Genomic DNA, 25830 nt, shown 5'->3' on the forward strand with positions numbered 1-25830 from the left:
GAAAGCCTGAAAGAACCGTGAGGAACTGAACAAGAAGAACGATTTGGGAGAGCTGAACAGGAGCGAGGGTTTGAAATTTGAACTCTACTGATTCAAATCGATTTAGCAGAGAAAAGGGAGAAATTCGCCTCCTTTTCCGAATTGCACTGGGAGTAAGAAAATCGCTTTTTTTTTTTTTTCTTTTTCTTTTTCTATCTTTTTGGTAATGAGTTAGGCGAAGTAGCGAGCTCCTCTGTGTGTGTGTCTCCGCATGTTAGAGAAGATTTTCGTTTTGTTTCTGTTGGGTGGAGAAGAGGCTGGACGAGGCTTGTCGACTTTCCAATCGCAGGTTTTTACTCTGGGCTGTGTGTGTCGTCTTATCTGTCTGTTTTTACTCTGGGTTGGATTAGTGGCTTTGGTCTGAGTGGTTGACTTTTTCTTTTTTAGTTGAGAAATTAGTGACTAGCTCTAGTTCAATGAGAGGAGTAGTAATGGTTGCTAAGGTTGATACAACATACTTTTGGAGAATTCATTATGACTAAGTGAAGGCAAACAATCCCATTGTTGATCAATAAGCTTTCTGGATGAGAACAATTATGATGACAGTGGATGTAATCCAGGTTTGTTGCTTTGGGGTGGAGTTCTCTCACTTCTGCGTTTGAACAACGTGGTTTCTTTTTGTTGGTTATGTTTGCCTGACTGATGAGCCAGGCGGTGTTTGCCTTCTGCTTGCTTAAATGGATATAATCTGGACCAGGAGTTGACATGGCGCATGTTTGGATTTGTTGAATCAAAATGGTGGGAAGTATTATCATGAAAAACTTTTTCTACTTTGTAGTAAAGCTGTTTAGGATCCTTGTTATTTTTTGTGGTGGCATTCAAATGCTTTGACTACCAGAATGCATTGTATGCATTCAGATGGTGATTACTGATTTTTGGCATCTATTAGTTGAAGTACTAGCTCTGTGAATGAGATGAAATAAATGGCACTTCCATTGACTCCGTGGTTCAATTCATGGTTTTCCTTTAATTCCTTTGAAGTTTGAACCGGTGTTACATTGACAATTTTTCAGCTTGTTAATCTCCTTCATGATGTTCCTAAATTTCCATGGGATCTGCTCCTCATCCTTATGCCATCTCGCTACCACTTTTGTGTCCCCCTTGACTACAAGATTTCTGTAGTTTAGTGCTTTAGCTAATCTTAGACCTTATAAATGTAGTGTTTATGATTTTCTCTGATATATTTTGGGTGAATTTAAATGTTGTCTAAGTTCTTGAAGGTTTGATACTTAATTTCTGTTCAAAGGGAAAAAGAAGGAAGGAACACATCAGCACAAATACATATTACATTCAAATCAACTAAGCATATAATCCATTTCTCAACTATTTGGGTTCAGCTATATGAGTCATGCTTTTCTCTGTTATGAGCCATATAAATTGTTAACTGAGTGACTATTACAAATCTTGTGGAAATTTCAAAGGCTCAAGAGGTTTAAGGCAAGGGGATCCTCTGTCCCCTTTCCTCTTCAATATAATTATGGAAGCTCTAAGTAAGCTCACTTGTGGGCATCAACTGGAGGCCTTATTCAAGGGTTTAAAGTTGGGGTGGGAAGAGATCAAATCCCCTTGCTCCAGTTTGCTGATCACTTGATTTCTCTAGGCTTTGTTCTAAGATGCTTTGAAGCTGTCTCAGGCCTCAAGATCAACCTCTCCAAGTGTGAGTTAATGAAAACTGAAGAAGGATTCCTCGATCCCATTTTGGTTAACATTCTAGGCTGCAAGTTAGGGAAGCTGCCCTCCACTTATCTTGGCCTACCTCTGGGTGCTAGGTGCAGTTCTAGGAGGACCTAGGATCCTGTTATTGAAAGATTTGAGAAGAAATTGCCCTTGTGGAAATCTAAATACCTGTCAAAAGGAGGTAAGATCACCTTGATCTGGAGTGTCCTGTCTTCACTCCCTATTTATTATCTGTCTTTATTCCAAAGTCCTATAAGTGTTGCAAGGATATAGAGAAGAAAATGAGGGCCTTTTTATGGGCTGGATGGAGGAATAATTTTAAATTCAATTTGGTGAACTGGAAATCTGTGTGGTAGCCTAGAAAATTTGGAGGCCTTGGTATCAGAAACATTAGATTGGTTAATAAGGCTCTTTTGGGTAAATGGTGTTGGAGAAGAGAAGAGAAGAGAAGAGAAGAGAAGAGAAGAAGAGAGCAATGTGTCGAGAGGTGTGCGTTGTTCACTGTTCAAAGTTTAGTTTATAATTTGAAAAATAATAATTACAAGAAGGCCTCTATCTAGGTGCCCAAATATTGAGAATATATTTGAAAAATAATAATGACCAAAAACACCCCTGTTTAACCATTCTCAATACTCCCCCTCAAACTAAGCATATATGCCAATCATGCCCAGCTTGGCAAGGTTCTTAGCAAACTTTGGATGGTGAACACCTTTAGTGAGGCAATCAGCTAGTTAGTCTTCTGACCTTACAAAAGGAAGACAAATCTCTCTGCTAGCAATTTTTTCTCTAATAAAGTGTCTATCAACCTCAATATGCTTTGTACGATCATGTTGGACAAGATTGTGAGCAATATTTATGGCTGCTTGATTGTCATAATATAGTCTCATTGGAACATCTGCTTGGATGCCCATCTTAGTCAATAAGGTCTTCAACCAGAGTAGTTTAGACACTCCATGATCCATTGCCTTGTACTCTGCCTTAGCACTAGAATGAGCAACCGCAGATTGTTTCTTACTTCTCTAGGAAAACACATTGCCTCCAACTGAGGCACAATAACCGGATGTAGATCTTCTATCATCAATGGACCATGCCTAATCAACATCTGTGTAAGCCTTAATCTTTAGATGGCTGTGGTTAGAACTTAACATCTCTTTGCTAGGGCATCCTTTCAGGTAGGCTAAAATTCTGTTAACTGCGCCTGCATATGAGATGTCCCAGGTTCATGCATATATTGGCTAACCACTCCAACAACATAGGAAATGTCAGGTCTAGTCAAACAAAGATACAAAAGGCATCCCACCAATCTCTAATATACCCCCCTGTTTGGAAGAACTTCTTCAGTAGAGTTTAACTTGTGGTTGGGACCAATTGGAGTTTTTATAGGATTACACCCTAATTTTCCAACCTCATGAAGCAAATCAAGTACATATTTTCTTTGTGACAAAAAAATCCCCTTCTTGGATCTTGCAGTTTCAATACCAAGAAAGTATCAGAGATCACCAAGGTCCTTAATCTCAAATTCAGAAGCAAGGAATGACTTTAACTGAGAGATACCTGTGATATCATCACCTATCACAACAATGCCATTAACATATACTATCAACATTGTTACTCTACTATCAACTCTTCTAATAAATAAGGTGTGGTTAGCCTGAGATTGAGAAAAACCAATCTTTAAGATGGCATTCCTGGACCTGTCAAATCATGCTCTTGGAGACTGTTTTAGCCCATACAAAGACTTCTTTAAGTGGCACACTTTTCCATCATTGTTAGGAAAACTTACCCCAGGTGGTAAGTCCATATATACTTCCTCTTGTAAGTCCCCATTAAAGAAGGCGTTCTTTACATCCATTTGATATAAATGCCACGATTAATGGGCGGCAAGAGACATGATAATACGAATAGAGTTCATTTTAGCAATTAGAGCAAAGATTTCCAGATAACCAGTGCCATAAGTTTGAGTGTATCATTTGGCTACAAGCTAAGCTTTGTATCTTTCAATTGAGCCATCTGCCTTGTGCTTAATAGTATAAACCCACTTACACCCAACAAGAATCTTATCTTTAGGGCAAGGAATAACCTCCAAAGTCTGGTTCTTTATTAGGGCCTCAATTTCTTGTTTCATAGCTTCCTTCCTATGGGGGCACTGCATTGCCTTTGTTGCACTATGAGGGATGGAAACAGAAGAGATAGCTGAAATATAGGCACAATAGGAAGGTGAGAGAGCATCATAAGACACATAGTTAGTGATAGGATACTTGCTACATGTCCTCTTCCCTTTTCGAATGGCAATAGGAAGATCAAGGTTAGAATCAATAATATGATTGTCAGGAGATTCAAGATTACCTGAGTCTAGGGAATCAGATTGTGATGGGCATTATGCTTTAGGAGCCATCCTCTTACTGTGCTTGATGAAAAACTATTGCCAGGATTGAGGTCGATACACAAGAGGAGGAGGAGAAGAAATAGAGGATTGAGCTTCTAGCACCTTTCTTTAGTGTGTCTTGGCTTCTTGCAGTACTCACAAATAACATCCTCGACCTTCTCTGCAATGGGATGTTTGCTAGTATTTTGCTTGGTTCAAGATGACATATAGGCAAAATGATAATTCACAGAGGATTGCATCATGGAGGTTCTTTGGCTTTCTTCCCCTTGTACAAGAGAGTAAGTAGTAGCAAGAGAGACAATGCCTGCACTAAGAATGTGTTGCTTGGTGAAATCAATCTCTGGGTTTAAGCCAGCCAAAAAATCAGAGACTCCATTCTCCTCTATGTACTTTTGATACTGCTCACCATCTTCAGGGTCCTTCCAAACTAGAGTTTTCAAGTGATCCATTTCTTCCCAAATAGATTGTAGAGAAGAGAAATACATAGCAATAGATCTCTCCCCCTGATGCATACTGCAAGCTTCCCTCCGAAGCTTATACACTCTAGCAGTATTGTTAACTTGGGAATAAGTAGCAACTACCCTATCCCAGATATCCTTGGCAGATGGAAGAAACATGTAATTTCGGGCAATATGAGGCTGCATTGAGTAAATCAGCTATGACATAACAAGGGAGTTGTCCTGTTCCCACCTTGCAAATTTTGGGTCTTTAGGACTCGGCTTCACTTCCCTTCCTGTGATGAATCCTAGTTTACCCCTCATAGTAATGGTAAGTTTAGCAAACTGAGACCACTCTAAAAAATTAGTTCTATCCAGTTTAACAGTAGTTATCATACCACTGGAAATATCTGCAGTTCCTAAGAGTATGCCGGGAACCATCTGAAAATCCTTAGATGATTCCATATTCTAACAAGACACCTTTTCACCAACCAAAAATGACCCCCAACACTTTAACCGAGGTTCTAGACCCAAAAACTAGGTTACCACACGGTTAAAAACCAAAGGAAGACCCAAAAAACTAGGTTGGCGGCAAAATAGAGGGAGAAAAAATCTCCCAAAAATCACACAATGCTTAGAAAATTACGGGACCACTTCTCGTCAATCCCAAATTTAAAAACAACCTGAATGGTCTAGGTTTTATAGCAGAAAAAAAATCATTAAACCTACTGAACATGGCTCGACATCAGATCTGGAATTTCTGTGATTTTTTCCTTGAAAAATCCACCAAAAATCATAGAAGCTTCATATAATGACAAGAATCATACCAAAATTTTTTTAAAACCAGGACGAATCAAATTGTGTTGGTTTCATAGACTGCCGCCGATACCTGTACGGACTATTGACGGCATCCGGTGGCGGTCTGACGTCAGCAGTTCGCCTTTGGGTAGGAGATCAGCAGAGAACCAACTCCTAGATACTTATACCCGCTCTGATACCAAGTTGCAAAAACTAGGGTTTCAAGAGAAAGAAAGAAAGAAGAGAAGAGAAGAAGGAGAGGAAGAAGAGAGCAATGTGTCGAGAGCATGGTTTAAAGTATCGATAGGATACGGTCCGTATTGGGCGTATTGTATCGTATCTTTTAAAAACGATATGATCTGAAATGCCTGCTTCCAAGCATTTAGGAACCCCAACTTTTTTTAATTAAAAAAACATGTTTTTAGCTTCCCAAAAAACCAAACTTTGAAAAAAAAAACTAAAAAAAAAATAGAGTTTTGGGCGCTTCTAAGTACCAATACGATATTGCCAAAACATGTATCGTATCGATACTTTGAACCTTGGTCGAGAGGTGTGTGTCGTTCACTGTTCACACCCTCAAAAGTTTATTTTATAATTTGAAAAATAATAATTACAAGAAGGCCCCTATCTGGGTGCCCAAATACTGAGAGAATATAAGAAAGGAGATAAAGACCAAAAACACCCCTGTCTAACCATTATCAACAAACAAAGAGAGATATAGCCTATGGAGAAGGATTATTGAAGTCAAATATGGGCTCACAAACCTTGGTTGGGATTTAAGCCCTGGTCTATCCTCAAAGGGGTGTGCTCTGTGGAGCAATATAGCCTCTATTCTCCCTGTTTTCTTGAAGGGCATCAGGTGCAAGGTTGGTAAAGGTAATTGCCTCAAAATTTGGCATGATAGGTGGTGTGGAAACCTGGCTTTACAGGAGAGATTCCCTTCTCTTTTTGATATTGCACTTGATAAGGATGTTATGCTTGAAGACTGCTTTGACTCTGAATGAGGAGGTCATTTGGGGCCCCACTTTTTGAAGAAACCTCAATGATTGGGAAATCAGCCCATTGACTGAGTTGTTAAGCCTTGTTCAAAGCATCCTACCTAATCATCGGACTGAAGATGAAAGAGTCTGTTCTTGGAGCTCCTCAGGCAGGTTTTCCTCAGTCCTACAACGATTTGGTGTCTTGTGGGGACAATGATTTCCCTTGGACTTTGATCTGGAATTCCCATGTCCCACCAAGGTTGCCTTCCTGGTTTGGACTGCCTTGCTTGGTAAATGCCTTGTTGCTCAAAAGGGGGATGCTTCTTTCTAATATCTTGTGCCCCTTGTGCAATGAGACTTCTGAATCCTCCAATGACTTTTTTATCCATTGCAGTTTTTCTTCCCTACTGTGGGAAATGGCTTGGTCATGCTTTGGTGTTCAGTCCTGCTTACCTGAATCAGTTCTTCAACTTCTGCAAGGGTGGTCCCTCAAGGGATTGAATGTTAGGGGCAAACTGCTTTGGAGGATTTTTCCATCTGCCATCCTGTGGGCTCTCTGGAAGGAAAGACACAGATAACAATTATTCTGGTGTAACTTCAGTTAGAAACAAGGTTGTAGGCTTGTTCCTGGTTAAGTGTACAAAGGGCGTTCATGGGTGTCCAACTTTTCTCTTTTTTGCAAGCTGGATCTTTCTTTCGTTGAATCTTTTTGTATATTCCCAATGTACAGGCTCTCATTGTACATGGGCTGATGCTTCTTGATTTCTCTCATATTTTAATACAATACAATACAATACATTGCCTGTTTCATAAAAAAAAAAAAGAACTGAGATGGAAAACAGGTTGGAGATAACACTAGACAAACAGAAAATAAAGGACCCAATATAAGAAAAAAACACATTAGCAGCCTAGGTTCCTTTTAGTAATTTATGGTTTCTTGGTTTCTTTCTGAAACGCTTTGTTGTTTATAGTTTATGTTGTAGTTAACATCAAAATTGAAGCACATTTGTATTTTTATCATTTTATTTATATCTACTGTAGGCCAATTGTAGATAATGGCAGGTTAATGTCTCTATATTTATTTCAGTTTTGAAAATTTAATATTTGAAATTATAGTAGTTAGAGTGGAGTGGTTATTTTTTTCCTTTTTACCAGGAACAGAAGCATTTTTCCAATGAGTGGTGGAGAAAATATTAACCTGAACAGTCGAACTGAAGAGGGTACAGAGAAGGAATGTAGATCTGCATGTGGACTAGATTCATGCAATGTCTCACAGCAAAATGCTCCTGTAGAAGAAGTAGGCCAGAAAGATCCAGAAGTAGGAATGATGTTTCAGACATGGAATGATGCATATGATTTCTATAGTGAATATGCTAAGAATGTGGGTTTCAGTGTCAGAATACAAGGAGGACACAAATTAAAGTCTGGTGTTTACAAAGATAGAATATTTGTTTGTTCTTTTGAAGGTCATCGTGCTTTTGATAAACGACGGGTCCATGTGAAGTATCGACGTGACAATAGAAGAACTGGTTGTAAGGCACAATTAACTATTGCCTTGCAAGCTAATGGAAAGTACCATGTAACTAAATTTGAAGGAACTCATAATCATATGGTTCTAAACCCAAGAATATCACAATTGCTAAAGTTGAATGGGAAAACAGCATTAGCACATTCAACTCGGGCTGAATCCAATAGTTCATCAACACTTCCAAAATCAACCTTAATTTTACCAAAACCAACCTTGATATTACCGAAAACAAGTTTTTCAGTTATGGATAAACAAGTCAGAGAACTTCAGAATCTTGGAGCTAGCCATGCTGCTTATAACAACTGTTTGTATGCAAAGAGGAAAAGGGACATGGAGAAAGAAGGTGAACAGGTTAGAGAGCATCGGGATCTTGGTGTTGTCCATGATGATTATGATAACTATTTGAAAGAAAAGAGGAAGAGGGAAATGGAAAAAGGAGGTGCAGGGGCAATATTGAAATACTTTGAGAAATTGCAAGAAGAGAACAGATTATCATTTCACTCGATACAACTTGATGCAACGGATCAAATAACCAACATCTTCTGGGCAGATGCAAGGATGGTGGCTGATTACAACTATTTTGGTGATGTCATTTCTTTTGATACTTCTTTTAGAACAAATGATGAAGAGCGACTGTTTGCAACTTTTGTTGGAGTTAATAATCATAAACAAATTGTTGTTTTTGGAGCTGCACTACTATATGATGAGACTGTTGAATCTTTTAAATGGGTTTTCCATTCTTTCTTGAGAGCAATGTCTGGCAAACAACCAATAACAATTCTTACTGATAAAGATGCAGCAATAACACATGCAATAGAACATGTGTTTCCAAAAACAAGCCATCGTTTTTGTACATGGCATATATATCAAAATGCGGCTAACCATTTGCAAATTATTTTTGCCACTTCTTCTTTTCAAGAAGACTTTTGTAGATGTATATATGAGTACGAGGAAGAGGGTGAGTTTCTTAGAGCATGGAATGATATGCTTATAAAGTATGATTTAAAAGAAAATGTTTGGTTGCAAGAATTATTTGAAGTAAAAGAGAAGTGGGCCTTGGCATATGGACGAAATCATTTTTGTGCTGATATTGTAAGTACACAAAGGAGTGGGAGCATGAATATGTCATTGAAGGGATACTTGAAATCAACTCTTGATCTATCTCAGATTTTTAATCATTTTGAAAGAGTCGTGGCAGACTATCGTCTTAAAGAGTTGGAAATGGATGTCAAAATGAGCCGGAGCACCCCCCATTTACCTTTTCCGATACAAATGTTGAGGCAAGCGGCATCTATATATACTCCAACAGTATATAGGGTGTTTGAAAAGGAATATTCAGAATCTCTTGATTGTGTTATTCAAAATAAATTCGAGGTTGGAACAAAAATTGAATACATAGTGAAATATTGCAATGGGCTTCATAAGTATGTTGTTGCATTTGATCCATCAAACATAACAGTTGTGTGCAGTTGTAAGAAATTTGAGTTTTCGGGGATCATTTGTTCACATTCCTTGTATGTTCTTCTAGAAAGACAGGTAAAACAACTTCCATCACAATACATCTTGAAGAGATGGACAAGAAATGCAAAGGATGGAGCTGTAACTGATTATTGTGGTTGTACAATTGAACTTGAACCTAATGTACGATTCTCTATGATGTTTAGAGAGTTACAAAGAGTATCTAGAGAGACATCAGCACGTGCTGCAGAGGACAAAAGATCCTTTTTATTTTTATTAGATGTCTATAAGCATGCACGCCAAAGGATAGAAGAAATACTGAAGAGTAGAAGCTCTGTGGATTTTGGCTTGGATTTCTCATTCTTCTATTGATTTGTTGTATAAGATGGTTGTGACTAAGTTTTGTGGATGAATTTGACAGAGAGGCAAAATTGCATCTCCTTATTTTGGTAAGTACCTTATAGATTGATAATTTTTATTGCTACTTTAATTATGTCTTTGATTGTCTTCTAGAAGTAAAGATTTATTACTTTTTTTTTCTGTTCTGTCATTGATGATCTTTAGAAGGCTAAGATTCTCCTCATCAAGATCATGTAGCTTATGTTAATTTTAGTTTTTATATTAGGATTTTGGATTTTTTCCTTTCTATTTATAGATTCCTTGTCGAGATTTTGTATCTTCCTGGGTCATTCTACTCTGTGTTTAGCAAATTTTCATATAATATATTAAAAAGGAAAAACAAATCAACCATGGAACATTCTCAAATTTTCTGCTTGACAACCATAAGTTCCACCTGTATTTTAATATATGCATCATTTTGGTAAGTTAAAGTGGCAGGAGCAAAAGGGAGGGTAGAAAAGAAACTTCAGCCAAGCTTTCTGGTATACAAAGGGGAGGAGGATATGTGTTCTACTTTTGAAACTTCCATACTGCATTTCAGCAATTTATCACTCTTTGGTGTTAGAATATGGACCTCTCACTTGGTAGTGGATCTTCCAATCACGTTTGTAAGCCTGGATCTTGTACACTTTATCAATTGAGAGATGGTGAGGTCAACTGTTGCTTTAACAGGTTCACAACTCACAAGAAAATAGACATTTTCTTTTTATGAATAAAAGTAACTGTTATTGAGATAATAAAATATTAAGTATACATATAAAGTGTATATAACCCATAAAAAGCTGCCCTTCTTCCATCAACCCATTTTTATTTACAACTAAACTCAGAAAAATTGATCCCTGTTCACCCCTTGTTTTGCCAAAAAATCAGCCAATGGGCTTGCTTATCTATTCATCTGAAAGAAGACTCCAGCTCCCTTGAAATGACTTTCACCCCCCCTCTCATGGTGTATCTATGCTTCCATCTTCCTTACCCTCTTTCTTTCAACCATCCCACCACTATACTTTAAACATGCCATGAGTAGTAAGATACAAATGAGTGTATGGCTTGTTCGCTAAAGTTTTACACATAAGCATTCATAATTCTTATATTCTTGGGACTAGACATAGCTTATTGTCATTAACAATTAACTCTTTCCACTTCTTGCTTCAAGTGGTATCATTGTACGGCAATTCTTTATTTGTTCTCTGTCTTTTGGTTTTTGGATTGAAGTTACACTCCCAACATGGTGGTATGAAACAAGAGATGTATCGATCACACTATTGAGCTAACATTGAAATAATGCAACTTATGGTGGCCTGATATGGCTTTTTAGTTCCTACAGGTTTGGTTAGTTCAAGGGGAGAGGAAAGATACTGATCATCATATAGGTTTCCAAGGGTTCTTATTTGATGAGCTGGATGACTTTCGTGTGCATATCATAATCTCTCTGGTCTCTCCTTCAAATGGAAAGAAAATGAAACAAAAGGAGTTGAAAACAGAGCGAGGACACTCTTATATCTAAGGCAGTGCTTGGCGCGATGAGAAAATCTAGGTTGCCAAGTATTAGAATGTGTATTCCAGCCTGAAAGCAGTCACTTTGTGTCAAAAAAGGGCCATAGGTTTGGTCCATATTCAGTCCCCTCCTCCCAACAGGGACCAAAATTGTGCAATTGCCTATTATTTACATATAATGTATATTTTCTTTTGGTAAGCTTTTATTGCTTATTTTTGTTATCTCCATCAGATGATGATATCTACCACACATTGGCTAACTTATCTAGGCATAATTTCATGTGGGTACTAGCATTAGGGGAGTAACAGTAGCTAGTGGGCAGATAGAAATGAAGGTTTGGTATTGGAAGTTATCATACCTAGATTGCTATCTGATGAGGAGTAAGTTCTAAAGTTATAGTTTTTTTTCTTTGTTTCTTCAGTTTTATTTGCAAGCTGTCATGACCTAAAATGTGGTAATAGATGCTTTTGAATTGGTTGGTCATTTGAAAGATGGAGTACCTGTTCAGTCTGATGAGAATATGAGATTAGAAATGATCAAATCTAATTGTCACATGGACTCTTCCCTTCTTAGGGATTACTGGCAAGCAATTTCTGTACTGGTGTCTTAAGGTTCATTGGGATCACAAATATTGTCTCAAGTATGCCATTTTTCAATTGCTTAATTGATGCATATGGGAGAATATGATGCCTAGGAGAGAAGACAGGTCTATTGGAATTTGGAAATGGAGAGAGGAGGATTTAAGCCTGATAGTTGCTTATACCACTATGGTCAAAATCTTATTTAAAAGTAGTGGTATGGTCACTTTATCATGATACATAGATCAAAGTTTAAAATGTTGTGGTAATGTCAACCACTTGAGTGTAAGAAATATGTTGGAAATATTGAAAATTTCTTGTAAATTTATTTTTGGTAATCAATTTTCTGTAAATTTGGGGTTGCAAATATTAATCTATGAAAAAGTTTTTTAATATTTTTTTGAAATTATGTAAGGGCATGTTCTTTTGAATAAATATACATTATAAAGTGCTAAAATCAATGCTTTTAAAATGATAAGACCATTTCAAGTTGGCCTCTTCCACTACTTAGAATAATTTTATGGTTTAAAAATTATTTCCATTCTTGATAGTTATAGCTCTTATTTTATTTTGTTAATTTAATACAAGTTGTGATTTACTTATTACTTTGCTTCTTATGATATTATGTTATTTATCATTTCATAAGGGTTTAAAATATTAAAACATCCATTGGATTTTACGAAATTATGTATCATTAAAATATTTCATAAAAATAAGAAGAAAAGTCATGGAAGTACAAACTTGAATAAATTATGGGTTTAAAGAGAAAAACACTCATACTAAAACAAATTATTTGGACATGTGAATTGAAAACCTTAGATTGATATAATTGACAAAAAAAACTTTTTTTTTATAAGCAACTTAACGAAGTTTTATTAATGTTAAAGAAAGAATGTGCTACAAACCTAACTTCTGCCAAAGCACCACTTCAAAGCCTTGGCACAAAAAATGACTCAAAATAAGAATGATTAGGCAGGTATCCAGACAAGGGACAGAGCTATTTATATTTGGGAACCCAACCCACTGTCGTATTCAACTTCAACCACCAATAGGGAAATGCAAAGTGGTTATCCTGTCAACTGGTGAAGATGGTTTATTTCAACATCCATAATACCATATCATTAAATCACATCCTTAACAACAGGTAAGGAGAAGACAATTATTACAATTTTGGAAGAAAGCATGACAATTTTTGTACAGGTGCATGAAAACTTAATCATCCACACTGGGGGATCAAGGGGCTTGAATGTAGAGGAAGTTGCGCCAGTGGTGGTGGCCAGCTCACATCAATGGCCTGATATGGTTGAGAACAAAATGGGGAGAGGGAGATGAACAAACAACCAGAATTGAGTGAGATGCTGAAATATCCTTCTGGATGTTACAAAAATGGTAAGAATTTGGAGACTTCTTGGGGGGTGTCATAGAGAAGTTAGAAGAGCAAACAAAATCACTGTTCATTGCAAAAAAGCACATTTGTTCTTTTGGCTTGAAAAAAGAAGCTAATAGGGAATGTCGGCATGGGATAATAAAGTATTACGAATTACATAGGGGGTCTCAATGACAAAGCTAATAGCATTTCTTTTTTAATTTTTTGAGAAAAGGTAACTTTCATTAATGCTCAGCAGAAAAGAAGGGGAGGATACAGGCTAATCAACACAAAGAAAAGAACAAAAACACCAAAAAAGCCTCCCACCATTTACATAGGTAAAATATTTCTGCCATACAGAAAATCCCTATCCACTCCAGATTTGGCAAGACCATCAGCCATACAATTAAGTTATCTAGGAATCCATCTAAAAGCACAGTCAAACACAGCTGCAAGATCCCTTATTTCATCAAGAAGTTGAATCTCCATGCGCCTCCCTCCTTGTCACTCATCCAGCTTATTACCAATTTGGAATCCTGCTCAACCACCAAAGAAGAATTAAGGCAGAAGCTGCTCTGAGGCACACAAGAAGAGCTCTAATTCCAGCCGCTGTTGCATCTACCGCCTCTGCAGGTCTACTATAGGCCCAAACTAGGTTACCATTAGCTCTGAGAAGGATTTCAAACTGAAGAATGAAACCAGGAGGTTTAGGGGGACTGGGGGAGGAGTAATCATCCTGGATGAAGGATCTGGAGAAGAACTCAGGATCTGCTATAAAATTTTGTTCAAGTCATCAAAGGAAATGCCTCTTACTGGCCAGCATCCAAGAGTTGAGCATTGCCAATATTTGCCTTTCAGTCCTTCAGGAGAAGTTTTAGAGTTATCAGAAATTCTTCTATTGTGTTCCTCCCAGATACACCACATGACATCATGGATGACCAACTTCAAGTACATACTACCCCTATAGCCCAACTTGCAACAATGTCATTGTTTAGCAAACTTAATCACTGAGTTGGGGGGGGGGAGAGTATGGGTGCAAATGGATCGGATCATGATACGACCTGACCTGAAATCTGATCCTATTTTGTCGGATTTGGATATCCCCTTATCAGACTTTCAGATCGGATAATAGGACCCGGTTAAAAATCAGACTAAATTTGGATCCCTATCTGATCTGAATATATATATATATATATTATTGCATTTTTGTTATTTTTTATATCTAACATCCTTAACGGATTTGGATTTGAATATGTTTGTGAGATCCAATCAGATCTTCGGATCAGATCGGATCTATGATTTGTATTATTGGATAGGGTTCGGATGTACCCTGATTCGAATCCAAACTGTTTGCATTCCTAGGCAAGAGAAGCTGTCATTTCCTTGCGAGGGTAAGGAAAAACTGCCACAAACTACAAGCAGCCTCACAGTTAATGAGAAGATGGCCAATGGATTCCCCGTCTTTTGTACACATCACACAAACGTGGGGAGAGATATAAAGCTGCCATTTTCTCTTCCTAAAGATTTTATCATAAACATTAGCTTCACAGGCTGCTTTCCAAAATGAAAAAGGACATTTTATGGGGGACAATCATATGCCAAACCATTCTGTTAGAGAAAGAGAAGACAGAGGAGCCCTCAACTAATTTTAGGAAGTAGGATTTAATAGAAAAAGTGCTGGATGAAGGGTTGAGAGATCCATCCCATGGACGCCCAAAGATTGCGGAATAAGGGGCGAATTTCAAAAATTTTTCTTGAACCTTAAACTGAACCAGATCTGAACCAAAAGGAATGGGAGAGAATAATACCTGATACGGAGAAGTAATATCTCCCAACGAAGGTGTTCACGCCCAAGGAAGGATCCAAAGACTGCTCCCACTGAAGATGGTGCAGTGCAGGATGGAGCAGAATCAACAGTGTTCTTCCCCAAGAACTCTGTCCTTTACAAGAAACAGTAGGATGGAACGTGAGCACAGCTTTCTTTTTCAATCATTTCTCAAAGAACTGATGTCAAGATCCAATCTTGACTTCTCCCACAGCTGGAGATCGAACTGGCAAACAGGGCGGCAGGAGCAGGGAGGCGGCATGAGAGTATTCGCAGGGTGCAGAATTCTCTCTTCTTGATTTCAGCACTAAAAGAGGATCTGATGTGTTTCTTGTTCTCTCTCAAGGCTGCCGCCTCCTCCTTCCTTTTGTTAACTTGAAAAGATCAGCTCCTAATCCCATTAGGAGGTGCTTATCCAAATCATATTTGGATCAGCCTTCTCTTCTAGTGATAAGGATAAACCCTTATCTTATCTGCAGATTAGATTAGCTTTATCCTAATCTTATTAGGAAGTTTCTAGATCTGAATCACATTCAGATCTGGACTCTCTGAGTGGATAGGATTAAGACCCTATTCTAACTGCTAATCCATCTCAGAATTCGCCCCTTTAATTAACTAAATTAATAGCCCAGTTCGAAATGGGCTTTAGGCCCATTAAGCTTATGTGCTCACTTAACCTTCCTAACTGTTGCCCAGTTGGGCTTCCTTGTATGGCGTGGGACCCAAGCATTGATCTACACATCAGCCACATGGGTTCGGCCCAACCTTTGTTACAAGGCCTGGTCGAATACATTGTTAAGACAGTGCACCCCCTGAAACCCATCAAATGGGCTCTATGGGCCCAACACTTACCCTAAGTGGTCCCTGGGCCAAGCCACCTTGTAACACCCAGGGACTGTGGGCAGATGCAAGATTAGCCCATCAGGTATTATCCTCAATGGTCTTACACTTAACCTCTCAGCCCATAATGATCATACACTGCCCGACAAGAGATGACCTCTCCCTCGGCTGCAAGGAACAGTGTTGCACTCTCCACTTATATGGATCCCGGGAATTAAAACCTTTTGCAAACATTTTAGAAACCATAATATATATACTTTTATATCTCATATAAAATATATTTTGCAAAACAAATTTCAACGGTTGAAATCGGCTGCTGGCAGTCTTGGTTTCCAACAGTGAGAGCGCATCCCCGATCATTACCTTTGTTCGACAAAGGGGCTGATCCTGTCACTATGATCACCCACTCAGATGAATTCTCAGATTGTCCCAACATACCCAGGTTTTGACCCCCGCTAAGGATCTCACTGATTGGTACATCAAAGACAGCCCGATCCGACACCTAGTGCAGTATCATAATCGAGTCTAGGGGTCGGGTGTAACTTTTCAGTTTTGCCCATCAATCTCCAAGGTCCAGGGCAATACCGGAAATCTGGTCCAGTTCAAAGATTCAATTAATCATACACTGTATGTGCCTAGGGTCTCACCCCGGTAGCTGAGACAAGCCACCCCAACCGACTTGGTGGCACCACAGTGTCAGCCTTGTCAGGATAGGTCTCCCTAGACCAACCCACTGGCTGTGAACTTTCTAAACTAACACGAGTCTCAATAAGTGTCCAGTTTAAGGGTATTACACAGAAACATACCAAGGGAACATGAATCAAATATGTACTTTTATTCATTTACAATAAACTCATAAAGTACATCAATTTTGATTGAAGCTAAGGGCATACAAAACTGTCTAACACTGGAGGTAGATGGAGACCAAATGTGTTTGTCAGGAAAGGAGGGGTCAAAAAGACAGTAGAAAGGGAATTTAGCAAAGAGGAGGCATCAAGAGATTCAGAGTTGAGCTTTTCAGAAATTAAGGTTGTAAGAGAAAACCTTAATCTTCTCTAAGGATTGCCCAAAAGACTGAGCTCTCTTTGTCCAAGATCAACTGGAAAAGATTAGGACAGGTAATAGCAAGGGGTTGTGGGGCCCAACCAAAGGTTTGTCCAAAACTTTATGCGCTGACCATTACCAAGACTTTATCTCAGGAAAGGAAACAGAAATTAAAGAGTTGTTTTATACCTTTCCAAGAGTTTTGAGAGGAGAACTTATTGAGGGAGAGGTTGTTGTCCCATCCCTTCCTATTCTTTCCATATTTGCTTCCTATAACCAAGGTCCAGAGACTTTCTTGCTCCCAAGGGAATCACCAGACTCATTTGCCCAGAAAAGCAATGTTTCTTTCGTCCAAACACTCCAGCCCCAATCCCCCATCCCTATTTAGCCTGCAAACCTTCTTCCAATTTATCAAGTGATCCCTCCTATCATTACTCTTCTCACAGAAAATCTCTCTAAAGCTTTTCAATATGGTTCCTTATCCTTGCAGGGATCCTAAAAATAGAGAAATAATAAGGGAGGTTTGAGAAAGTTACTTTAATTAGAGTCAGTCTGCTGCCTTTGGATTTTTCCCAAGTGGAAGTCCTAGATATTTTATAGGCCAAATCTCTATCCTGCACCCCAAAATCAGGCTATGTTCATTCAATTCAGCCTGAAATAGACTGATTCACAAAAGGTTGCTCTTAGACAAATTCACCTTGAGCCCAGTAACTGCTTCATGACATTTCAAGATTCTTCCCAAATTAATGAGATAATCCTTATTTCCTTCCAAGAAGACCATAAGCATCATCTTCTTCATTCAAGATTCTTCCCAACACCCTATTTGAGGATAAGAATTTGTTTTGGAGTAAGGTTTTTCCATTGGTTTTGAGACCATATCTTTTTTTGAGAAAAGAGATTAACTTGATTGAGAAAACAGAGAGTACATGTGATGATGTACAATCAGGCTACACAGGTTATAAAGGCATATTTCTATCACTGTACAAAAAATCCCTGTGTGTACCAGTTTTAGCCAAACTATCAGCTACAAAGTTTAATTCCCTAGGAATCCAACAAAGGTTTACAGATAAGGAATTTAACAGATCTCTAGCCTCATTTAAATAGGGGGCCAATCTCCATGGACCTCCTTCCTTCTCCCCTAACCACTTTATCGTGTTGCCTTTGATTGTTAGATCAGTGAAGCCTAGGTCTCTTGTGATACAGAGCCCCGTTAAAGCAGCTAAAATTTCTGCCATTGTGGAATCTGCAACTCCAATTGGTCCACTAAATACCCACAAAGGGTGGCCATCCCTCCTCTTAAATACTCCATCAATTCCTGCTATTCCCAGGTTTCCTGTAGCACTTCCATCAAAATATAAAGTCACTTCCTTCTCCTCTCTTTGATGGGGGATGCTCTTCCCTCTTGAAGGACTAGGAGAGGAGAACAATACTTCCACTACATTCTGCTGAAGCATATTCATGGATATTCCTTTGAAGCTGTCTGAATTCTGCACCCACTGATTGCACAAGTATATTATATGAGAGATTAAGTCTCCAAGTGACTGTTTCTTTCTTCCCAAACACCCCAAATTACTGCTTGAGCTACCGTATGCTAATATATTCTCCCCCGTTTGCCTAGTCCACTTCCTTGCCAATTGCCATTGTCTTAATATATCTTCTGTGTTCCGGGAAAACCCAGCTGTACCCTACTAGGTTAAGTAAAGCCATATCGTCCTCGTTACTGAGCAATGTAAGAGGAGATGGTTTGCCGACTCACCATTACTGAGACAAAGGATACAGACATGGGGAGAAATGTACAGCCTTCCATTGAGCTTTTTCTGTAAAAGATCACAGGTGTTTATTTTCCCAAGCAAGCCTCCCACACAAAAAAAGAGACTCTAGAGGGTACATGATCAATCCAAACTCATAGGGAACCCGTACTTTGTGTCACCCAATACCAAGGCTCTGAAAAAGGAATTAGTTGTGAACTTACTGGCTGGATGGAGCTTCCAGATTCATTGGTCTTGGTTTGAGGGGGAAACATAGACCTCTCTTAAGGCATGCAGGAGTTTGGCAAGATCCTCAATCTTCACATCCCTTAAGTGTATAGGTTCCAGTTTGAAGCAGGGGTTGAGTCTGAAATACAGGAGGCTAAAGTAGCTTCTCTGTTTTGGGAAAGATTGAAAAGATGAGGAAATCTGTTGGCTAGAGTGTTTTCTCCCCACCAAAGGTCAGTCCAGAATTTGATTTTGGCCCCATCCCCTACTTTATATCTAACAAAGGAAATAAAGATATCATAAATGGAGCAAATACCTTTCCAAGGGTTAGAGGCTTTTGTTTGATTCACCTTGCTGTCCCAACCATTGACATTCTTTCTGTATTTGCTGATTATGACCAAGGTCCAAAGGGTGTTCTATGCTAGAGGAAACCGCCACAGCCACTTTCCCAGAAGTGCTACATTTTTTTCCTTGATCCTTCCTATTCCAAGTCCTCCAGCTCTCTCCACCCCCATCCCACAAGAAGTCACACTGCAGCTTTTCAATTTTATTTCTGATCTTGGCTGGGATTTGGAATACTGAGAGATAGTAACTAGGTAGGTTAGCCAGGGAAGTCTTTATTAAAGTGAGTCTTCCTCCTTTTGAAAGATAGCCTTTTTTCCAAGTTGCCATTTTTTTTCACACTTCTCCACTACTGGTTCCCAGAAGCTTTATCTTCTTGGATTCCCTCTGAGAGGCAACCCCAAGTATGAGATCGGATAAGTCTCCACTTTACAACCTAGGATCGCCTTGAAGCTGTTTACCAGACTTTCACTTATGTTTATCCCCACAATGCTGCTCTAAAATTTACTTGGAGACCTGTAACTTTCTTGAAACACACAAGGACCTTTTTCAAGTTAATGATAGAATCCAGATCAGCCTCCAAAAAAACAATGATGTCATCAGCAAAAATCAAATGGGACAAGTGAATTGAGTCTCTTCCAACTTTAAATTCTTTCAACAGGTTTAGGCTTTTTGCTTTCTCAATGAAGTGACTGAGAATGTCTACAACCAGAGTAAAGAGAAAGGGGGAAAGGGGGCAGCATTGCCTAAGACCCCGACTTGCCTGAAAATAACCTTTTGGTTCTCCATTTATCAGCACCGAGAACGGAGCAGAATTGAGGCACCCTTTTATCCAAGCACCTATCTTCTTCCAAAATCTCTTAACTCCAACATATTTAGTACACAGTCCCAGTCAATTTTGTCATATGCTTTCTCCAAATTGAGTTTTATAACTACTCTAGACTTGCCTTTTTGTCTTCTGTCTTCAACACATTCATTGGTCACTAAACTACTATCAATGATCTTCCTTCCTTTTACAAAAGCATATTGACTATTGGAGATTAGATCTCTAAGCAGTTCCTTTAGTCTGCCTGCCATCACTTTAGCCACAATTTTATAAATACTGCCCACCAAACTTATTGGCCTAAAGTCCTTTACTTCCAAAACTCCTCCTTTTTTTGGGATTAAGGTGATGAATATTGAATTGCTACCTTTCTTTACGATGGATGAATTGAAGAAATCCTTGAACACTTCCATTAAGTCCGATTTAATTATATTCCAACACAATTGGTAGAATAACAAAGGAAAACCATTCGGACCAGGAGATTTGCCTCCATCCATACCAAAAACCGCTTCCTTAACTTCCCTTTCTAGCCAAGCTTGTTGTCCCTCCGACAAACAACTCCCTTCCCAGTTAGACAAGTAAAAGGATTTGTTGTTACTCTTTATGTACAGTTCCTTAAAAAAATTCAGAAACTGCTCGACTATCTCCTCTTGTTCCTCCACTTCTCTTTGTGCCACCTTCAGTTTTAAGATGTAATTTTTTTCTGTCTTCCTGTGGCATAGCTGTGAAAAAATCTTGAATTTTTATCCCCCTCCTTCAACCATTTTACTCTAGATCTTTGCCTCTAGTATACATCTTCCCTCCTAACTACCTTTTCCCCCTCTTTCCTTAATTCCTTCCTTCTTCTCCCCTGGCCATCTAAATTTCCATCTTGTTCCTTGCAGTCTAACTCATCCAATTCCTGAATTAACTTATTTTTTTCTTCAGCAGATGCTTTGGACTCTTCCTTTCCCCATGATTTTAACTTCCTCTTTAGGTACTTTAACTTCTGAAGAAAACAAAACCCAGCCCAACCTTTCACCTCACACTCCTCCCACCAAGAGGCCACATTAGATTTGAAATCTTTATGTAGAGTCCAAACCTTCTCTAGTCTAAAGGGGTGCTTTCCTCTTTTTGAGACTTCAGTTTTTAACACAATTGACCAATGATCGGATGTACACCTAGGTCTGATCTCTTGGAATAAGTCGGGGAAGTGTTCCTCCCAATCTGTAGTTATCAGGAATCTATCAAGCCTACAACTGATCAGATTCTCCTGCATATTTGTCCAGGTAAACCTTCCATTGCGAAGGGGGAGATCACAGATGTTGTGTCTTGCTATGAAATCAGAGAACTCTCTCATGCTTCTGGTGATTCTCCCACTATTAGTGCTTTCGTGGCTGAATGTTGTGACATTGAAGTCTCCTCCGATACACCACTGGAAGCCTTCAAATTCGTGCAGAGAATCAAGCTCTTCCCAAAATCTCTCTCTGTCCCAAGGGGAGTTGGGCCCATACACTCCTGTCAGAATCCAGTTGAAGCCATCTTATACATTTGTAAACAAGACAGAGATGGAGAACTCTCCAACATCTATTTCTGTTCCTGAAACCACCTCCTCTCTCCATGCAATGATGATTCTTCCTGCTGTCCCAATGGCTGGCAAGGTTGCCCATTTCTTCCCTCTTAATCCCCATACAGCTTTTATTAATTTCCTATCCACCAAATCCTTTTTAGTTTCCTGTAGGATGATGATATCCAGATTTTCCCTCTCAAGGGTTTCTTTCACTAAGCTTCTTTTCATTCCTCCTCCCAAACCCCTTACGTTCCAGCTTAGAATCTTCATGGAAGCTCTACCACATTCTTTCCCTTACCAACCCTATTTCCTGCACCGGAGGGTGAATTCACCTTCTGACTTGTCAAACCCCATTGGAGTCTTTTCAGTTCCCTGTTTGTCCCTTTCTTCTTCCCTGTTCCTATCTTGGTCGGGAAGGAGATCAGTTAGTGAAGGGTTGGGTGTTTAAGATGCATGTTTTGAGTGTTAGGAGGTAAGTATTAAAGTGTTCCTTTTCAGGCCTTTGTTCTTTTCAGGGTTGGGTGTTCATTGTGTTGTTTTTCTCCCAGTTGGGAAGCTTTGTCAGTAAGCTAAAGGGGTTTGAGATGGAGATTTGCTTTTCTCTTATTCTAGGATATTCCTTATCACCTTTTTGTAATATCTTCCCTTTTAGTATATTTTCTTTTTTATTTACTACCAAGGATCAAATTTCACAACATATTGGCCTGATCGGCCAATACATATCATACAGGCAGGTCACTGATACTCTAAAGAAATGGCTTTTGGGCTGTGTTTGGTTTGAAGGAAAAAAGTAGGGTAAGGTAGGGAAAGCCTATACAAGGTTTGTAAAGGTTTCCCTACTTTTTCCTTCAAAAAACCTAACATAGCCTTGGGGTTTTGACCAATTTCAGGGGGTAGGCAGGCCTAAGACCGCCCGCGCTCACACGAATAATTTTGAAAAAAAAAAAGAAAAAAGAAAAAGAATGAGTGTGGTTGAAACAATTGATAGGAAATGTCCAGCATATTGGGGTGTATTGATATTTTCAACCTTGCTTACTACCAAAAAAAGTACAAGAGATGAGACATATGGACTTCTTCTCTTCCAATTTTGAACCCTTGAATTAGATTACAGCTCAGAGCTCTCTTCATAAAACAGTCTAGAACATCTGCAATCATTGTGAACAAGAGGGGGGAGAGAGGAGAGGACACCCTTGACGTAATACCCTAGCAGCTTTGGATAATCCATGAGGGGATCCATTAATAAGAATAGAGAACCGAGCTCTTTGAGTACACCCCTGCATTTCAGTCTCATCATGTTCCGCAAACATATCCAATCCACTCTATTGTAGGCCTTTTCAAGATCTAATTTGCAGACAACACCTGGAAAACCTGTTCTTTTCCTTTCTTCTACCAATTCATTTGCTATCAAGGAACTGTCCACTATTTGTCATCCTCTGATAAAGACATTTTGAGAAATGGCCACCACCTTACCAATCACCTTTCTAAGCTGATTAGAAAGAATTTTAGCAATGATTTTAGAGGGCTTCTGAGAAAACTAATCAGTCCTAAGTCTTTAACCTCCAAACTCACGCCTTTTCTAGGAATGAGCTTAATGCAAGTGGCATTATTTCCCTTATTTATATTTCCATCCTATGGAAATCTTCAAACACCTCCACGTTGTGTGCATGTGGGAGAAGGGGGAGGGGGAGAACAGGGGAGGCAGAACTAGAAACGGATATAATCATGATAGGCATAAAATCATGGAATATTAGAAGACTAAATTCAGGGTGTTCATGAATCATTGTTGGTCATCATCATCTAAGCCTTATCCCAATTATATTGAGCCAGCTACATGAATCCTGTTTCACCATTCTGTTCTGTTTAATGCCATATACATTGTTAGTTTATGAGTGCTTAAATCATTTCTTACTACTGACTCATGTCCTTTTAGTCTGCCCCCAGCCCTTCTAGCCCCTTCAACTTGTAACAGATTTCTTACTACTGACTCATGTCATTTCTTTGCACCTTCAACAATGATTTATCATTTTGGTACAAACACACAATTGAGAAGTGAAAGCCACATTTTTTGAAGGAAATGAATCTGGAGTTTGTAAAGACATCTATAATTCAAAGCCACATTTGAATCGGTGGGTGGAATTGGTGTGGCTGGTGGTATTATCATAACCTGGTATTACTACATTTTTGCAGGTTCTCAACCCTGCAATTGGTGTGGCTGGTGGTATTATCATAACCTGGAAAAATAGCAAGTTTAAGAAGAGGGCTCGGTGGGTGGAAAACTTTTCAGTAACAGTGGAACTGGAGGAGAGAGAGGATGACTTGGAACCTCATTGGATCATATGGCCCAAAAAAGGGCAACATCAGGCAGGAATTCCTATGCCCATATCTCTGTCCAGGATGTTTGGAAATGGAGAGTCGTAACCCCATATGCTGTTATCTGTGCATGTGTCTGTATCTGTATTTAGGCATTATAGCCATCAAGGTTAGGATGTTAAACACTGAAGCCATGATTCCAAAAGCTTTTGATCTGATTCATTGCAGTAATATTGCAGCATGGGTATCACTATGCAGTCTTTGAACCCTTTTCATTAGGTTGCATGTGTCATCATCGTAATTGTAGCTTTCTTGTGGGTGTGTTATGTCTGTTAATTCGGAAACTTCAGAATTTAATAGTGCCTTGTATCATGATATTGGGTTTTAACTCTGGGTTGTTGTTGACGCAGAAGCACCTCTATGGTAATAGTTCTGGTGTTTACTGATTCATAATTCTTGTGTTCTTTTAGACAAAAGAGGCTTGAGCCTATTTAAGTTAGAATTATATTGCATCGATGCTTTAGTCTTTGATATGTCATCTTTGTATGATACTTTAAGTGTTATAGCATACAATTTCTCCTCTGTGAGGTGAGAACCTCTAAATGTGGTAGCTTCCTGAGCACATCTCATCGGTAACATGTTTGACAGCAGTTGCAAGACTAGTCCTTTTCCCTTCCTATCTTTCTGGTTCAAGTAAATTCCATATTTATTTGATTTTTTAACAAATGGCCATTAATCTTGTAGCCAGATCCTGTCTCTAATGAGGAGCTTTGCTTTTGTTTTTTCAGGTACATCATTGCCCTTTTCCCTTCAGAAGGTGTGGTTATTTTTTTCTTCTCTGGGAAGTTGGAGTTACTAACTTGACATGTTGATCATCTATTTTCCCAAGTTATTAAATAGTGTGCTATATGTTGTAGCTTGGCATTTGATAATGGTTTCACTAGAAAATTATTGGGAACTTTAATATAATTGCGTCTTACAGATCTGTAAGCAGAACCTATAATTGCTTCACGAACATTCTGACAATTTAGGGGTGATTGCCAATATATAAGCTGATGTGGCAATTGTTTTTGTTTTTGAAAAAAGTAAAATTGTGCATATTGGCAAACACCCCTTTTAATGTCAGTAGAGCATGGCAGATGCTGGATCTGAAAGACATTATTTAGTTACTCTAACTTTACTGCAGCAAAAATTTAGTCTGAGTGGCAAAAACCATGCCAGAATAGAGCTGTTAGTCCGTTATACTTTCTCCTGTGCCAGGGAAATAAAAGCTTTCACTTATGCTAGAAAATTAAGCAATATAGATTGTTCTTCTATGCTGTTGTACTTTCTTACATAATTGGAAAAAATGGAGTAATTCTTAGAGACCATACTTGCTATGACTTGGTTTGCTCTGTTTTCTGGCTCCATTCCCTGAGGCGAAAAAAAAAAAGAAAAAACAAATTCAATTGCTCATCAAATAAATAAATAACCTAAACTAATTCAATTTCTACTGAAAAAAAAATCAATTTCTAACATTAATGGACCCATATTAGGGGTGATCATGGGCTGGGACCGGACCGGGCCAGGCCTGATTCTGTGCCTATGCTTTTATGTATAAAATAATAAAAATACTACATATGCATAATATTTTATAGGGAAAATTCTACTTTAGTACCCTGAAATTTAGGGGTAGTGTCAAGTTAGTACCCGAACTTTCAAACGTGTCACTACAAAACCCAAACTTACAAAAAGTGTTAAGTTGGTTCAAAACTGTTAACTGATGTTAAGTATCATATAAAAGGACAAAAATACCCTTCACCTATCATCTAATTTTCTTTTGGTTCGTATCGGATCTCTAACCACTCCCTCCATTTCAGCAACTCTGTAGTTGCAATTATTGGGTCCTGTATCGTCGTCCCCGGTGCACTTCTGAATTTGAAGACGAGGCAGCAAAAATCAAAGCCAAAGGCATGCACAACGGAATGATAGAGAAGAAGA

At 38.7% G+C, this 25830-nt stretch overlaps 1 protein-coding gene across 4 annotated transcripts; it reads left to right on the forward strand.

Moving 5' to 3' along the window:
- LOC148873914 (protein FAR1-RELATED SEQUENCE 5-like) lies at positions 1–25218 on the forward strand. 4 transcript variants are annotated; one of them, XM_088963589.1, is made up of 4 exons: positions 1–152; positions 7473–9752; positions 23728–23901; positions 24639–24843. In XM_088963589.1, the coding sequence occupies exon 2, from the start codon at positions 7492–7494 to the stop codon at positions 9673–9675; it is 2184 nt and encodes a 727-aa protein (XP_088819715.1). In that variant the 5' UTR covers positions 1–152; positions 7473–7491; the 3' UTR covers positions 9676–9752; positions 23728–23901; positions 24639–24843. The 4 variants fall into 4 exon arrangements, with proteins under 4 accessions (XP_088819715.1, XP_088819714.1, XP_088819717.1 ...); XM_088963588.1 differs by lacking the exon at positions 23728–23901 and having other exon boundaries at positions 24639–25218; XM_088963591.1 differs by lacking the exon at positions 23728–23901 and having other exon boundaries at positions 25–152; positions 7479–9752; positions 24639–25218.
- The last annotated feature ends 612 nt before the right edge of the window (positions 25219–25830 follow it).

This window comes from Nelumbo lutea, chromosome 1, assembly GCF_056320005.1.
Source record: "Nelumbo lutea isolate HS-2025 chromosome 1, American lotus-T2T, whole genome shotgun sequence".
NCBI lineage: Eukaryota > Viridiplantae > Streptophyta > Magnoliopsida > Proteales > Nelumbonaceae > Nelumbo > Nelumbo lutea.

Bases quoted from the DNA above. Each gene is read 5' to 3' on its own strand.
- LOC148873914 (XM_088963588.1), top strand. From the start codon at position 7,492: ATGAGTGGTGGAGAAAATATTAACCTGAACAGTCGAACTGAAGAGGGT.